This window comes from Sardina pilchardus, chromosome 3 (genome assembly GCF_963854185.1).
Source record: "Sardina pilchardus chromosome 3, fSarPil1.1, whole genome shotgun sequence".
NCBI classification, from domain to species: domain Eukaryota; kingdom Metazoa; phylum Chordata; class Actinopteri; order Clupeiformes; family Clupeidae; genus Sardina; species Sardina pilchardus.
This window is the reverse complement of record NC_084996.1, coordinates 21,190,131-21,207,198: the sequence shown is the minus strand read 5'-3', so window position 1 is coordinate 21,207,198 and position 17,068 is coordinate 21,190,131. Positions and strand designations below refer to the sequence as shown.

At 43.4% G+C, this 17,068-nt stretch overlaps 2 protein-coding genes across 4 annotated transcripts in view; one reads left to right on the top strand and one right to left on the bottom strand.

The window, feature by feature from the left end:
* Nucleotides 1-6,224: 6,224 nt before the first annotated feature.
* gtf2a2 (general transcription factor IIA, 2) lies at nucleotides 6,225-7,018 on the bottom strand. Its single transcript, XM_062532396.1, has one exon. It carries the CDS (start codon nucleotides 6,791-6,793, stop codon nucleotides 6,464-6,466), a length of 330 nt encoding a protein of 109 aa, XP_062388380.1. The 5' UTR covers nucleotides 6,794-7,018; the 3' UTR covers nucleotides 6,225-6,463.
* A 22-nt stretch (nucleotides 7,019-7,040) lies between these two features.
* The window catches only part of sap30bp (SAP30 binding protein), a 31,672-nt gene continuing 21,644 nt past the window's right edge, over nucleotides 7,041-17,068 (top strand). For 2 of the 3 annotated variants that reach the window (XM_062532394.1, XM_062532393.1), the window contains exons 1-3: nucleotides 7,041-7,179; nucleotides 8,062-8,171; nucleotides 11,258-11,302. In XM_062532394.1, the coding sequence (XP_062388378.1) occupies nucleotides 7,044-7,179; nucleotides 8,062-8,171; nucleotides 11,258-11,302 (291 nt within the window). In that variant the 5' untranslated portion in view covers nucleotides 7,041-7,043. The remainder of the gene's footprint in view (nucleotides 7,180-8,061; nucleotides 8,172-11,257; nucleotides 11,303-17,068) is intronic. The other variant, XM_062532395.1, reaches the window with a different exon arrangement.

Here is a 17,068-nt window from a genome sequence, read left to right as displayed (position 1 = left end):
ATATGTGTTGTGCTTGTGCCTCACATGTGAGAAATGGACTACACAACCACAGTGTTGAACTTGATTGCTCATTGGCTGTTAAAGCCTTCCTTGTTCCTGGTTGGGAGGAAGTATAGATTTAAACATTTTTGAAGGAGTGTCTTTGTACACAAATGTACCACTGTGATGATCTGTGTAGAATTATCAGTATTCTTATTCCTTATTGCCCAGTATTTCCCCTAGTTCTGTATCCAGGGAGACATGGAAAGTGAAGAAATTGACATCAACAGCGCCCTCTGTGGGACATTACACAGAAGAGCTACAGATAATGTTGTACAGAGTAAATAACAACCAGTCAAAAGAGAAGGGATGATGATTCTGTAATGAACCATGTTGTAATAGAACATATTTACTGGAAAGTCTTTAACCAAACAGAAAAGAATATAATTTTACTTTCTTCATCTTTGTAAAGTAAGGCCTTACAAAGGTGATAGCACAAACAGACAGTATATATGTGGGATAATGGATATGATCTTGTCATGTAAACCATTTATCAGAAAACAGTCGGATCAACTCCACAGCTGACATGGCCAACACAGACTCTACACAGGTTTTGTTGTTGTTGTTGTTGTATGTGAGAAAAATGTTTGTTTGTTTGTTTGTTTTTTTACAGCAAGAGCATCAGTGCTCCTCTAATGTACAAGGGACACAATGCTTTATGTTGAGCTGAAAATAAAATCATGAAAACAGACTTTTTAAAACTGCTGTTAAATTGTGAGCCCAACCAAGCCACAAATGAAGTGACCAAACGTAAAGCCGCGTCAAGGCTTTGCGGCAGCATTGTTCATGAGATTTATCAACAAAAGAAAATGCAGTGCAAAATTCAACAGAGCTTGTTCAAATTCCAAACTCCATGAGTGTGTGTAGTGTGTGGAATTCAACATGGCACATATACGGCCAGCACGTTCGCCGGCTTGCTGCTCTGTGCGCGAGGTCAGAGCAACTTGGTGCCAGGCTGCGCCAGATCTAGAGCTCAGTCAATACTGTCTGTAAACATTAACCTGACTTCTCTCATTCTGTGCGTCCGACTGGACACACACACACACACACACACACACGCGCACACACCCCACAGTAGTGTCACCGCTGAGAGAAACAGGAACTCTACAATGGACTAGCAGATTCAGGAAGGTTACAAGCTGAAGCGAAATAGCCGTCTTAATCACACAGTATAGACAAAGCTGCTGCACAGGCATTCACATGACGGAACCAATCCATGAAAACAAGTGGTGTTGAAAGGGTAAACCCATGGGAGCTGGCTGTAAACAATAGCTCTCTCAGCAACAGCTACGGTGACAGTAAACACTCAGCATGGACATGGAGAGGTGAGTCTGACTGAAATTACTCTTTATATGACTCAAAAATAAGATTAAAACAGTTGAATCCTAAAGTGAGATACCATTACAAAAATAGGATTAAATCAGTTTTATTCTGAAGTAAGATATCAGGTTTGTATGAATGGATTGCTAACTCTTGATATTGAATCTCCCTTCACTAACACTATTTCATGTTACACTGAATAAGTCTTAAATGATTGAAGATGCTGAAACTGGTATTGTAATGAGAAATGTCTTAACATTAGCACATAACCAAATCGTTCACTCAGCACAGGCCTATACCAATTTATTTATTTAACAGGATTCCCTGGTATGGTTGTATTATATCTAGCATCTATCTATATAGATATTGAAAGCGTTCTCTGGTGAACAACCTCTCACTGGTTAGTGGACTTTCACCGGCACCATTAAAAAGTAGTAACACTGTCCTTGTGTTCATAATGGCTGTAAAATGGAGGTGGAGCTTAAGCCTGCCCTTGAACAATTCCCCTCTTTGACTTCATGTAAGACCATAGATATATTTAAGACCATGATCGGGATCTCAGCTCCATATGTTCTGGCTTTCTCAAGAAATACTTTCAACTGGTGTGTCAAAATAGCCTTTAATTCAAATTGTATTCCACAACACATAGTCTCAAATGTATCTCTTCAAACTGGATAATTCAGCCTAGTTGACTTTCTTTTGTATGACTTGCTATCAATGCTTGCATGCAGTCCTATTCTTTTAGTGATATGAAAGTCATTGGAGTTACATTGCCACACCCCAAAATGTGAAAACACCTTACCAAAAGATGACTAACAGGCTGATAACATCTTCAAATAAAACTCATGTGAGACTGGACATTGGATATCTACAGCAACAACAGCAACATGCATTAAATACAGCGCTTTTTCAAGACACCCAAAGTGCTTCACAGTCAATTGGGAGAACCTCAACCACCAATGTGTATGTGGGAGATGCATCGGTTATTATTATGCGCCAGATTGCTCACCAAACAGCTTGAGCTGGAGAGTGAGGGAACGAATGAATGAGCCAATACTCTGGCCATCTATCTATTCAAGCCTGGTCTCTAATCAAACTGTGCTCTTCTACGGGTCTCCACTGTGTCATGAAGCATGCTCATATGAGGCTCACCAACATCTCTCTCTCTCTGTCTGTCTGTCTGTCTCTCTCTCTCTCTCTCTCTCGCTCTTGCTCTCTCTCTCTCAGTCACCCCAAACCTCCGTTCCAGGGCAGTACCCCTCAGGACTGGTTTCAGTGGACCTGGGACCGGCTACAAACCCAGCCATGGGTCCTGGGAGGCGCTGCGGTCATGGCCATTTTCTTTGTGATGTTTCTGGCCATGATTATCTTCGCCATGTCCTTCGGCTGCTGCTGCAGCAGTTCGGGCAGAGAACGAAAGAAGAAGACCAGGAATGGCGTCTTGTGACGCCCAACAAGATTGTGTTTGTAAATAAAAGTTGGAACAGTCATAGGAGGAAAACCTAAAAGTTCCAGCTGCGAAGTTCAGTGCAAACAGTAGCACTGCCACTTGGAAATGGTGCACTACACACTGCCTATATGACTTGGATGCACACATTCACTCATGCACTCAAGCAACACCCCTCAATAGGCCACCTGTTGGGCAGAAGAGAGAGAGCAATGCAATGAAGCAAACAAATGACACATCACTTGTTCAAGGAGAAAACTGACCAGGTTTGTTGTTTTGTTTGGGCTACCAACGTGATTGAAATAAACAAGAATAATATTAAACCCACAATCGGAACATAATGACTCCTTTCATAATTTCTGACAACTTGACCCAATGTGTGAGAGAGGGGTGAAACACTAGGGTCACTCCATGTCAAATCAGATAAGGTTGTTGCTGCACTGTCTCAGATTTTGTTCAAAACTTGTCAAGAATGGGGCCCTAAAATCAAGGCCTATAAAATATTTATGTTATTATCAGTCCTTGAAATGACCTCAGTTTTACAGCCTGAAAATCACATTGTTTGGGAAGCAATGTTTTGGTATTAATATAATGGAGTATTATTCATAATCATAAGCAGCCCTAACTTTGTAGGGTTGGAGACAAACATGTGCTCAATATGACTGATCCATTAACGGTTTGTATTAGCCTGGCTGACGCGACCACATCTCAATGAGACGTGGTCTGGCAACCAAACGTTCATTTTCTCGTATTTGAAAAAATGCCCAGATCCGTTCATTGGCCGCCACGGATGTCTATGCGTCTGTGCATAGCTCACCATCGTCTTGCTTTCCCCCCTGTTCTGTGATTGGTCCCCTACCTCAGGCAAACATTAGGGTGGTAGTTTCCAGGCTGCCTTTGCAGTGTGAATTAAATCGCGCGCAAAGCAGCATGGGAACACCCAGGCTAGGTTTGTATGGCATTCTCACTGATTTTCTATAAGGCCCTAGATTTGGGGGAAAAGTCCAAAAGAGTGGCATTAAGGGTAGCCTAGTATAAACGTACTGTATTTGTACACTTTTGGCATCAATCATTAGCCTACGTTTTTCTTTATATACTATATTTCATCAATGTTGTACCAATAGCTCTCCACATACTGTATAATGAATGGGCTTGAAGATTTAAGGATTAAACAAGGGAAGGTTGTGTTTTTTTTTTTTTTTTTCATTTCCATAGGATTAAAATGGTATAGCTAGTAGGTGGTTGAGAATCTATGTGAAAGTATTGTGTTCCTACTAGCACTATAGCTACACCACATAATATTTTAGTGCTATGAAAATATTTTGTATTAGCTCAACATTAGTAAAGTATTGTATACTGACACAAATAATGATATGTGCCATGGGGATGCAAGACATGAGTTTATAAGACCCTCAATGTCACCAGTTTTGCACTTTGTTCCATATCTAGGGCCCTATATAAAACTAATGGGCACACAGTACACATTTTAAAAGGTCCGATGGCACTGAGAACATGTCACTGTCTTCCACAAAATTTGGGCAGGCTAGGAATAATACTTTTGAGAGTGTGAAAGAGATTCAACATCAAGGGTGAAAACATGCAAGAAAACACTGGAAGTGAAACAAAAATGTTTTGCATGTCTCAGTTTTGGGACCTATATAAACTTTGAGCAAAATATGAGATGGTGACCAGATGTTCCCGGTTTCAGTCCAGTCCTCGTTTATGGTTGCCTGTCCCCAGGAAAATACAGAAGAACTACCAATGTCCCTGTTTCTGTTAAAACATGTATTTCAATCAGATTGATAGTCAAACTGAAAATGTCCCCGTTTTTTACACATTTTCGGGATTATGTCCCCGGTTTTAGTCACTTTAATATGAATTGACAAATTGCTGCTTATCGTTGCTTTAACAGACATCTCCTCTAGTCTGTGAGAATAATACCACATGTTGTGTTAGGTACAGGCTGCCACTATTATCTTCACCACAATGTCTACCGTTGTGTAGAGTTTAGGGAGGTGCCTCCGCCTGCACTTCGGCCTTCCATAGGCCTGTTCAACTATCACTCTGCCTTAGCTAGCCCTTGCATTTCTTTATGACCAAATATATAGTCTTTTAGCCTGACCAGCCAGACCTGCTGCTAGGGGCGTCGGCGTCTTGATTTCTAGGCTAACAGTCTTTGGTTTCTCTCCATATCCTTAGTCCAGCAAATATATCCAAAAATCTTCCATAATCATCAACAATTCCCTGGAGGACACAATATCCAACCCTCTCTTATTATTGTTTGGCCTCTGTATGTTTAAATGACAGCTGCAATAACACCAATGATGCCCTCAAGTTGACAGGCTGTTAAAAACAGCTGATGTTGTCCTCTTGAGGTACTAGCTCTGTGGGCCGAGTAATGACAGACTGGGCCACAGAGCAGGTAAGCTCCAGCACTTTCAAGATGGCATGCCGCGAGCATTGCAAAACATCAAACATGTCAGCAATCTCTCTCTAGAACAATTTTGATCTGCCTTGAAGGCATACCCTCAGACCATGAGAATATTTGTGATCTGGGGGGATTCTATGCAGACCTCAATGCTGATTGTCTATATAGAGTCGCGTTTCCATCTGTTTTTGCCATTATGCTGAATTAGGCTCTTGCAAGTCTCACAATGCATGGCTTTACAGTATCATCATATTATCAGGATGCTCATCATTCCAATCCAGTCCTCAAGATTGTGGTTGTCCATAAATGGTTTGCAGCATGACTGAGAGGATCTTGAGCTAGGCATATCTTGAATTAGAATTTCCCCTTGGGGATCATATCTAAGTATGTATCTATATCTATCTATCTATCTGTTAGAAGTTAATTTTGGACAAAAAGCTTGTTTTTATTTAGCATTTGGAAAGACTTGTTGAATGTGATAGTGTTGTTGTTGATAGGCCTATAGCAGCATGTCGTAGGCCTATGCCTAGCGAAACAAATGAGCAGACAGAAGCTAAATTAAATATAAATTGTGCTGATTTTACCCTAAAACCTAAATGCCTCACCTGCATGATGCGCGTAGCCTACTCTCTTCTTCAACCTGTCTACGTCATCCGAGACTGCTTTGTTCGATTTTTTTTCGGTGAAAACATTACCCGAGAAACACTGTTTCTGACATGTCCATTTGAAGATAACTGCTTCCTCAATTGTAGCCTACCACATCAAACGCGCGACAAGCTATCATTACGATTTGCGAACTCGGAAGAAGGAGCCAACGACAAGCACATGAATGACCTAAAAGTTATTTTTTTTTATCATTGCTAAGTCTTGCCTACCTCAAAGTGTCTTCTCAAATCCAGGCAGATTGTAGGCCTAACGCAAACAGTTAGTTTCCCAATGCAATAGCCTACAATATTTCTCAAAAAAAGACAAAAAATACAATACTAATACTTGTTTTTCACCAACGGCAAACGTAAAAGTTTATTAAGGATACAGACTATTATTTAGGACAGTGGTAAAATGGGGGAAAAATACAAGGATTTTCTGCCATTGCAGGCCAGTCGCACACACACCCACAACACACACACACACCATTGACACAGCTGTGTTGGTTTGATTGGCCTTCGTAGTTTTACTTTAATATGTACAGTCTTGTTCTTCCTTTCTCTCCCTTCCTCTCTCGCAGAACCTCACTCTGCTGCTCCAGATCCAGTATTCTTTCCATCACAGGCCACAATCTTCACTTTGTCGACTTTGACCAGGTCCGTAACCTCCCGAAATTCCACATCATTCAAGACGAATGTCCACACATTGTCACAAAAGCGGTAGGTGTTGAGGGAGCCTCTGAAGTTGACCCGGTTCCGCACACGGTTGGCCAGTGCAGTGTTGATGGCTTTGTCAAACTGGAGCAGAACCTGAAGCGCGAGTTGAGGAGTGATCTGCTGTGTCTGAATCAGTTCATCAAGGCTCTCCTGAAGGCTGTTTCCCAGCGTGGTGTTTCTGTACAGTTGGTACGCCATAACAACCCGTCTTGAGTAGATAGACGATAGACAGATTCCAAAAGAAGTTTCGGCGGTCAAAAGGCGCTGAGTAGTTGTAGTAGGCTGACTAGCGATCGCTAGTTAAAGATGTAAGCATACGAGGATGGAACCTCGGTAATCTTCTCGGTTTTTTGTCAGAGATAAGCGTGAAAGCCCGGTAACACTGTTGTCTTGAAAAGAGCTCGGATGTCTATCGTCATCAAATCGCGTATGTTCCGCTATAGCACGCATGCGCACAGTACAAATCTATCGTCATTACTGTGCGACGACGACGGCTAACGTTTTAGAGATGGCGAGCGGTAAAAAGACTGCTCTAATTTCATCTTTGGCAAATTATGATACCGACTCAGAAGGAGAGGAAGGAGGTATTAATAATATGATATTAAGTCAAGGTGATGGGGAGAGTTTAATAGGTGCTTGCCTTTTCTAGGGAGGTACATTTCTGGATTGTCCAATTTAACGTTAGTTGCTAATGTTGAATAGCTAGTTAGCATTTCAGGAACATGCTACTTAATATAAATTGCCACTTTGCTATGTTGTACAGTGAATGGTAGCTATAACAATTAATATCATCCAATGTATGTACAATATTTTCATGTTAACGGTTGAAGATGTTCAAACAGTGCCTGTTAACTACTTGCCATTGTCTTGTAGTTTAGCTACAGTGTTGTATCTGTATTGTAACATTAGCGATAGCTACTAAAGCCGGTTGAAGGACTTGCATGTCTTTAGCTTTGTGTTATTATTAGTTACCCAACTTTATTAGATGGCCCTGTGTGAAAGATATTTGTGTCAAGGATTCTTGTAATGCAATCTTGTATTAGCCAGCGGTCTGTTTACATTAAATGGACTGTTGGAGGTAAAGTTAACTATTAGAGTAGAGTAACGTTATAATGTGACTTCAACATCTCAAGCAGAGGTACACCTACACTCTGACTAAAACGTTAACGTTACTTCCAATTTTTCCGTGGTGTTTTCCCTCCTTCTTTGTAATCTGTTTACAGTGAATTAAGTTCATTAGTCGTCTATGTGTCCTTCGAATTAAGACGTCTTAAATAGTTATTTTATTGTTTAGTGTTGTTAAGTTATGGTATAGGAGTTGTTCTTAGTTTCTGTTGCAATTTCGGGTCCTCGTTTCACCATTTGACAGTGCGACAGTGCGTTTTTGCAAATCGAGCAGTGACCATGTTGAGAGTAGCTTAAGTTAGGCTCACCGTTTGTAAACAGAGAGAATGTTGTTTTTCCAGATGAGGAACACGCCGGATTAGTGCCATACTATGATGACATCAGCAAAATCGAAGACGAAGACGAGGTGGCATCAGCACACGAGGAGAGCGAGGACAGTTCCAGAAATTCGGTGAGCTATTCGGACTTTTCTACACTGTATTAGTTTCATTGGGTCAGTGCGCCAAAGAAGTATTGCCTCACTTGGACCTTAAGCAGCAGGCTGGACACTTAAATTCACTTAAGATGTTTTCGTTCTCACATTGAATTAAAAACCAGACAGTGTGAAATCCGTGTCTAAAACAAGCAGCTGTGCAGCTGGACACCTCAGTAGGCTCTCTGAGCTCTAGACAAAGCCTCCTGTCATTCCAGTCCCAAGAGATCACCTGTTTTCTCCTTCATGCATTCTGAAGAATGCAGTGTCCGGGCATAAACATCAAGATGGTGAGTCGTAGCCTAATCTAAAGTGCAGAAAGTGAGGTGGATGTGTCCGTAAAAGTAGTAACGTTACGTATTTAACACCAACATAAATCGCAACAAGAGACAATCTCTTTGTCTACAGGTGTCAGCCTAGTTCTCTGCACGTTGTCTACCTCAAGCAGAACATTATTTCAAAGCAAATGCTCAAGCTTGACCTTTTCTGCATGTCAGTTATAAAACACTCTTAGTGTGTGTGTGTGTGTGTGTGTGTGTGTGTGTGTGTGTGTGTGTTTACATGTGCACACATGTTCTAGTAATGTTAGTGAATGGAAATGACAGGGGCTGTATTGTACAGCATACTACCACACCCCATGTTGCATCTCATTCTTTTAACAGACTTGCAATGGGATTTTGTGCCTTTGCTGCATTTGAGTGTGACTTTTTTTCACACCCTGTGTCTCGAAGCGGGGACTTTGTAGACGCTGTAACATCGAATGCCATTTAATGCTGATTCACACACTCCTCATGTAGACGCTGTAGCAGCTAATGGCGTTTAAAGCTCATTCACTCACTCCTCACAGTCTCAATTAAGTGCAAGAAGTCACTAACTCCTTGGGGCTTTTGCTCAGGGCTACTAGAAGGTGTTTTCATGTGAAACTAAGCAGCAGTGGCTCTTGTTATTATATGCATATTAGGGGTTCCCAAACATTTTAACCCGTGACCCTTCAAATTGCGGTCACTTGCAACCCCCACTGTCCACGGAGGTGGCAGAAGTATACAAATGCTCCGTGCAACAGCACACATGCAGGTAGAGGCACAGAAAATGTAAAGATTTTTATTTGAAATGTAACTACTATTTTTATCTTTTGTTGCAATTATGGCTGAAATATAGCCTGATAAACCAGCCTAAATGGATTGGATGTCTAATTTAGTCTGGCCTCGATGAATGGATACAACGGAACATTGTTGATGAGCACAACCCGTTGTCTTTCAAACCGTGTCTGTGCCTATAGGCCAACGCTCCCTCAAAACCCCGCCCCAGAGCCCTCTGCCCCGCCCGCGTTGATTCCAAACACATCTCTGCGTTGTGATTGGTTTAGTTGCCATCTGCCAGATTCAGGGCAGTGTTTTCAAAATGTTCAATGGTCCGAGGCCAGACCCAAATGCAGGCAAAACATTTTGCCGTCCAGCAGTTGGCGCTAGTTTTCCAGGCTAGCTGAAATACACCATTTCTATGCCAATTATTTGTATTATTATTATTTCTGAAAATCATCTTGTGGTCCCTGGGAGCTCCCTACCCCCACCGCACTATATGAGTTCTTTCTAAATTCCAGATTCCAGGATAGAAAAGTAAACCAGATTCCAGGCCTTCTTTAGAATAGTGAACCAGAGTATGTTTTACAATATGGCTGTATCTCCTCCCGCACTGCTTGCAGGACACCCCACCCCTATTCTAATCTTTAATGTCTTATTCTAGTCAGATCTCTGTTCTTCACTGATTTCACAACTGATCTGTACAGAGACATAGACCCTAGATGGGGCTGCTTTAACAACACCTCTGACTGAGAAAGACCTTCAAAACATTCCCTTGTTTGTCATCTGGTGACCAAATGGTTCCAGAAAAATATATTACTGTGTCCATATTAGGACATCCTTAGGTGTGAGTCAGGTGTCAGACATTATATGCATCAGGTCTTGGGGAAACGGCACAGGCTCTCAACGGGCTTAGGTACTCTTTTTGGATGAGTGTTTTTTATACTGCATATGACCAGAGAAGTGTCAATGTGCCAATCTTGTTGAATGGCAGGTCATACCTGTGGCCAGCTTAGCTGAGACATTAGATTTAACGGACACTTTTTTCATCCAAAGTGACTTGCATATATGTCAATTATGTTGCAAGGGATTACATTGTCATTACATTGTCCATGTACATGTTGAGACCAATCCACCACTTTATTTGCTCTTTTGTCAGCACAAAAGACGCTTCACTGTTGATTTCAATCTGATCTATTGCCTAACACTTTATGTTCATTTGTCATAGGTGCAAAAAACACGGTATGTGCTGCACCTAAGATTTGATAAGGCACTAGCTGGTACATTTTCTCTGGTACTTTTTCAGCCAACATTTACACGTGTATCCTCAGGTTACAGTGGTCTTGTATACCTGTGCGTAGGATGAGTAGCGTGCTATCATTTAAAGTCATGTCGTGTCACAACGTACTGACTGTGACCGCCCCACCTCTCCCTACTCCTACACACACACACACACACACACACTCTTCACTCTTCACTGCACTGTCCCTGTCTGTCTGTGTGTCGACTCGTCTGTGGCACTTGGTTTGGTCGTCTGTTTGGCTGTGGCTGTCGGTGGAGCTCTTCGTGACTGGAGTTAGTTTAGTGGCTGCCTGTGTGGTCTCAGGAAGGCGTTTGAGTTCTTATGTGCTCTCTCTGTCTCTCTCACTCACTGATGTGGCCAGGATGTTGCAAAGATCTGGGTCAGATCAAGGCCTAAATCCATTTATGCTCTCTTTCTTTTTCTCCCTTTCTCTCTTTGTTTCTTTTTACCTGTCGTTTTGTGATGGTTAACCTTGTCATCTCAGAGGCTGTTCTCATGACTCACCTCATGTGTCCGTTGACTCAGGCCTGGCTCAGGTCCTGATCTCTGTCTGAGCTGGGCCAGATTTAGGGCCGCATGTGGGCCAGATGTACTTGTTGCTCCCTGGGACTTGGGACTTGGACCCCCTACCCTGCTCTCCCCCCCTGATGCTGAGTTAACCCCTTGTATTCTTGTCTTTGTAGGAAGAGGAGGAGTCGGACACAGGGGGCGATGCAGATGACAGTAAGGTATTTGAAGCGCCCCCCCCCTCTCCCCCTTCCCCTCACACGTATCCCTCCCCCCCTCAAATGTAGTGTTATTTCTGTCTGTTTTCTAGTTTTCTACTGGTCATAGTCTTATCACCCCGGGTGACCGAGGTGAGACCTGGGTTAAGCTTCCCAAAAGGCTTCATGGCGCTGCAAGAGTTTTGAACTGTAGAGAGAGAATCGTATGGATTCATGCCTTTCTGTTATCATGATAGTAGCATTATTAAGCCTTTTGTGAAACGGGACCCAAACGTGTCTCAGACATGCAGTGTTAGTAAAACTCTCTTCTAGATTCAGTTCAGATCTTTTTTCACTAGGTGGCACTGTTGGCCTGCCGTCGCTCCTCACACCCATGATGGCACACCTTCCTACCCCCACAGTGCACCTTCCACCCCACCCACCCACCGACTCCACCGATAAGCAAATCTGCCCTGTTGTTGTCCATGTATATCCCTAATCACCCTGGGGATGAGTGGAGGGCCTGTGGTGGAGGGCCTGTGGTGGAGACTGTGGCGTAATCGGCGTGCGTCTCCAGTTGTCCGTGCCACGCCCTGTGCTGCTGATTAGTGCTGTTTGAGTTGGAAGAGTTTGGCCTGCTTCTTGGGGCCCGTTTCCTGCCTACGGAGGCAGGGACAGAACCTTACTGACCTAAGGATGCCCCCCAACCCAACCCAACCCAACCCAACCCAACCCCCCTTCTTCCTCCTTCTCCTCCTCTTCTGGACTCTCTGCTCTCCTCCTTCTGTCTGTCTCTCTATCTGTCTGTCTGTCATCTTCTGCTCGATTCTAACAGTCTTATTTCTCCTCTACCCCCCCCCCCCTTCCACATCCTTCACCCTCCCCCTCTTTATTTTCATCTCACTCACTCCTCTGTGCATTCTCTCTCTCTCCACTGTCCTTTGCTCTCCCATTCTTCTCTTTCTGTGTTCTACCCTCTTCTGAACTCACCCCCACCCGCCCGCCCCCCCACACACTCCTATCCTTCTCTCCTTCTCTCCTCCTCGCTTCTCTATTATTATTTTTTCCTCCTTCTCCTCCTGCATTGATCTCTGCCCATGGCCTGCCTGTGCTGTGAGTCACTCCTCAGACTAGCCCAGCAGGGCGTGTGATTATGGGACTGCGTGTTTGGCAGATTAGAGGGAGGCAGGAGGAAAGGGTTATGTTGGGATGGAGACCCAAAGAGAGCCAGGAGGATAGTACAAGGGCGGCAATGGCTCAGGGGCTTCGACTTCGAGCCCAACTCTTCCTGACCCTGCCGAAGTGTCCTTGAGCAAGACACTTAACCCCAGTGCTCCCGATGAGGAGAGAGAGAGAGCGAGAGCGCAGCGTAGTTTGATTAGAGGCCTGTGTATTGACTCATTCCTTCATTCCCTTACTCTTCACCTCGAGCTGGTGTGTGGTGGTGAGCATTCTGGAGCATAATAACTGCAGTGGAGACTTATTGGGAAGATATGGACAGATACAGGAGAGTCTATAAATGAGAAGATGAATGAATGCAGAAGAAGATGGAGGAGTTGATGGCTTAGGAATGAAAGGATGGATAGAGGGAGGGAGAGAAGGAGGGAGGATGGATGGATGGATGGAGGGAGGGAGAGAAGGAAGAAGGGTGGATGTACAGAGGGCAGATCTTCTCCCCTGAGTCACTCTGGAGGAGTGGAGGAGTAGTGCCTTTTGTGGCATGTCAGAGGAGGAGGGCAGGAAGAGATGGAAGTGTAGCAGAGTGCACTATTTGGAGGAGAGGCATCTAAATGATGGTGGGAATAAGAGTAAAAAAGAAAAAGGGAGAGTGGTTGTGGTTGTGGGTGGGGAGGCGTAAAAGCTGTTGCCCTGTCTCCTCATTTCTGGGACAGCTGCTCAACGCTTCCCTCTTAAGCACACAGTAATTTATTGAGACCCTTCACATGGAAGAAAATGGTAGAGACTGAGTGTAGAATGGGGACAAAGTGTCTCAAGCTTGTTGTGCTCGACACGTGTTGCTCTGGTGTGTGTGTGTGTGTGTGTGTGTGTGTGTGTGTGTGTGAGTGTGTGTGAGCACACCCTTACATTTCTGTGGCTCCCAGACACCCTGACTGTGAACAGTAATGACATAAAAAACACACCCGCAGCCTGGCAGATGAGCTCAGGAATCTAACTGCATACTTAACTGAATAGGTGTCAAATAAACAAATTAGATGCGTCTGTAACTCCATACTTCGCTGAATAGGCTGCAATCAAACAAACAAAATGTCTCTGTAGCAGAACTTAACTGAATAGGTGACAACAGCATAGTCGCTGACATGGATTAAAGTCTGTCCATTCACACTTGAGAATTTCAGGTGGCTATTCAGGTGGTAAACATTAACATTGCAGACATACTTTAGCAGCAGCCAGTAGTACAGCCATAAATTGTCTGATGCAGTAAAATTGAACTCCGTGAGTAGGTGTTACATGTTCACGTGCAGATTCATATCTGTCTGGTATTTTGCAAACACTTTATATTGCCTGACTTTACCCTCTACCTCCTGCTCATACATATGATTACATAATTCCATAGTGTTTTGTTGCAACTATCTGTCTGTTTTGTTTTGTTTTTTGTATTTCCCCCCCCAATAAAACCTTTGTAAAGGTGATACATTGGAGGGTAGGTATGACATGCAGCTTGACCTACCTCATCTTTTTTGTTTTAAGAAAACTTAAGATTTTGACCCTCATTAATAAGAATTGGCCTTAATTAATGTTGAATGTCACGTAACGTATCATGATTTAATGAAGGTGGTTGGATTATTCACAATAGGACTTTTCCAAAGTTACACATTTTCGCTTTAATGTAAGTGGTATACAGAATTTTATTTTGAAACATTCAAAAACTAGTTGCAAACAACAGAATGTGAAAATGTATGTTTTGTGTCAAAATCACATATCCTCCTTCAAAGTTAGCAGTTCAAACCAGCAAGAGTGACTTATGTCAGCTCTTATGATACCATCATGCACTGTACCTGGAGATGTTCATACCACTGTGGCAAAAACAGCAAGGCAAAGTAATGGGCAGCGACAGCCTAGGGGTGTAAAGCTCATGTTGCCAAGAATCTCATTACTAAACACTAAAATCCAAGTGACCATCAACCAGCTCAACTGGCTATCAAGGCAAGTGCTTAAATGAAGACCTACTGGGGTTTAACTGACTTGACTATGTTAATGTGACCTATAAATATAAAAAGTTGAAGGAGACATTAATTGAGGTCTTTGTGTCTTTTAACCATGGAAATGTTTTCGTTCCTTTGGGCTCTTCCATGTTGGCCTAAAGTGCTGTTTTCCTTTTGTGAAGAGAGAGCAGGTCTGCTCTTGCCAGTCTTCTGAAGGTGTGAACGTACCTTTACCTTGTCAGATGATAAGATTGCCAGGTTTACTTATGTAACCCAATCTGACAGAACGAGTCACAAGTCGCATATTCTAATACTAATCATTGTACAGGCCGATTCTTTCAAAACAATATAGATTATAGATAAAAAATATAGATTTTTTCTTTTTTGGTGTTGTATGAAAGAAGACATTCAAAAGTCAAGACAAGAATGTCTTTCATGTTTGGTTTTTTTCAATTATGAAATCATCCCACCATCTTTTTCAATTACGAAGAGATGGTGGGATGCCCTAATTCAAAATGTTGTATCTCGAAACAATTTCTGATATGACTTTGACCAGGATATCGTCTTAAAGCTTACTGCGTCCCCTGTCCATCGATACCAAAATCTAATTTATTTATTTTTGGTCACTGGGACCCATTTTTCCAGATAATGCCACATAGTCTCTTTACTTCTTGACTCCAGTTATTAAAGAGACCAATCCTTTACTCCTCTTCAGTTGGTAAACGAGGATTGGGGTCAGTTGTGCATCAGTACGGTTGGGGGTAATACTGCTCCTGCAGAGGCAGTTAAATGCCTTAAATACATGTCCTGTGGTATGTGTGGAAGTGCCCCACCCTTGTATGGGAGACCCTTGTAAGTGTGTGTGTGTCCCAGACTGTGTGAAAACACAGACCTGTTATTACAGAGGGCAGGGGGAGGACAGCGTGAGCTGTCTGGGGAAGAGGCTGTAGGTACGGACCGTATTCCTGTTCCTTGTCTAAGGGGAAGAGGCTGTAGGGACAGACCGTATTCCTTGTCTAAGGGGACGAGGCTGTAGGGACAGACGGTATTCCTTGTCTAAGGGGACAAGGCTGTAGGGACAGACAGTATTCCTATTCCTTATCTAAGGGGATGAGGCTATAGGAACGGACGGTGTTCCTATTCCGTTCTAAGGGGACGAGGCTGTAGGGAGAGTATTCCTAATGTCTAAAGGCCTAAACACACCAACCCAATGGCCGATTATCGGGTTGGTGTGTTTAGGCCTTTAGACAACAAGGGTACTACGGGAGGACCACCCTGCGTCTATGAAGACGACTTCAGACCAAGCCAATGGTGGAACGTGTGGTTCGTCGATGAGTATCTGTAGCTCCGATCAGCATGGTGTATTCAGCTCTGCAAGTGCAAACAGGAAGACCCGGCAAGGGAAAGCCTGTATTTCTAGTGTCTGAGGCAGTAAGGGCCCAAGGGAACTTAATCAGTGGGCCAGACTTATACAACTGTTTTAACTATAGCCTGTACACCTATACTTATTTGGTGTTATTGTTACTGTCTGTGTTCTTGCTTGGCAAGCAGGCCTGTTTTCCAGCGTTCTCCTGATGTTCGGCATAAACCGCTTTGTAGTTCATCATCCTCCTTCATTGTTTATCGCCTGCAATAAGTAATGATTAACATGGTCCATGTTTATGGCCGGGTGGAAACAAGATAAACAGTTGATGGAAGTCTACGATGTCCTCGTGTATTAGATGGCCTTGGTTGGTCTAATATTACGGCTCAAGGTGTCAAAGTGCCCTTCAGGGTTGAGGGGTAATTCTAGGAATGGAATGCTTTTGTGTGTATCTTTTTAGCCTCAGCATCCAGTCATTCATCTGCCATATGAAGGACTATTGTGTGTGTGTGTGTGTGTCTGTGTGTGTGTGTGTGTGTGTGTGTGTGTGTGTGTGTGTTTGTGTGTGTGTGTTGGGGGGTGGATTATGTCCAATCAGAGAAGCTAATGTTTATAGGCTGTAGGTAGCAACAGTGAGAGTAAAGCACACTGAGCACTCCTCAGAGGCAGGGTCATAAGTCACAGTGACGGCAGTACAGCTTCCTTAATGTGCGGATGTGCATTCATCAGCGCTCAGCCTTTTGTGCCGTCTCACACACACACACACACACACAGGCACCTCAGGGGTTTCCCTGCCTGCCCAATATATCTCTGGCGCTCCGCTTTTCATAGGTGTGCCTTAAGCCCAATTCACACCAAAGATTCCCAACGCGACGAGACTGAGTTGCAGTGGTGTGAATTAGAAGTTGCACGTAGTTGCAAGCAGTCGCAAGCTGTCGCAGAGCATTAAACACGTTGAGTCGCAGTCGCAAGGTTTTAGAACGTTGCGGCTCGTCTGGTCGGGACGCTTTGGTCTGAACCCTAGACGGCTGAGTGTGAGTGTGTCAGTACTCTGGGTCCTTTAGTATTTTATCTTTAGTGTTTTAGTGCTGCATGTATGCTCTAAAAAAACAATGGGGCCAATACCGGTTCTCCAGAGCGATGCAATAGAAGAACCTTTTTCAGTGCTTCAAAAGAACCATGGAGGCAACCTTTCACCTGATGTAATGGTTCAGCACTGGAGTTTTGAATCTCCATGGAACCATCCAGACATTTAAGGAACCA

Excerpts from the sequence above, each read along its gene's own strand:
- gtf2a2 (XM_062532396.1), bottom strand. The coding sequence starts at position 6,793 with ATGGCGTACCAACTGTACAGAAACACCACGCTGGGAAACAGCCTTCAG.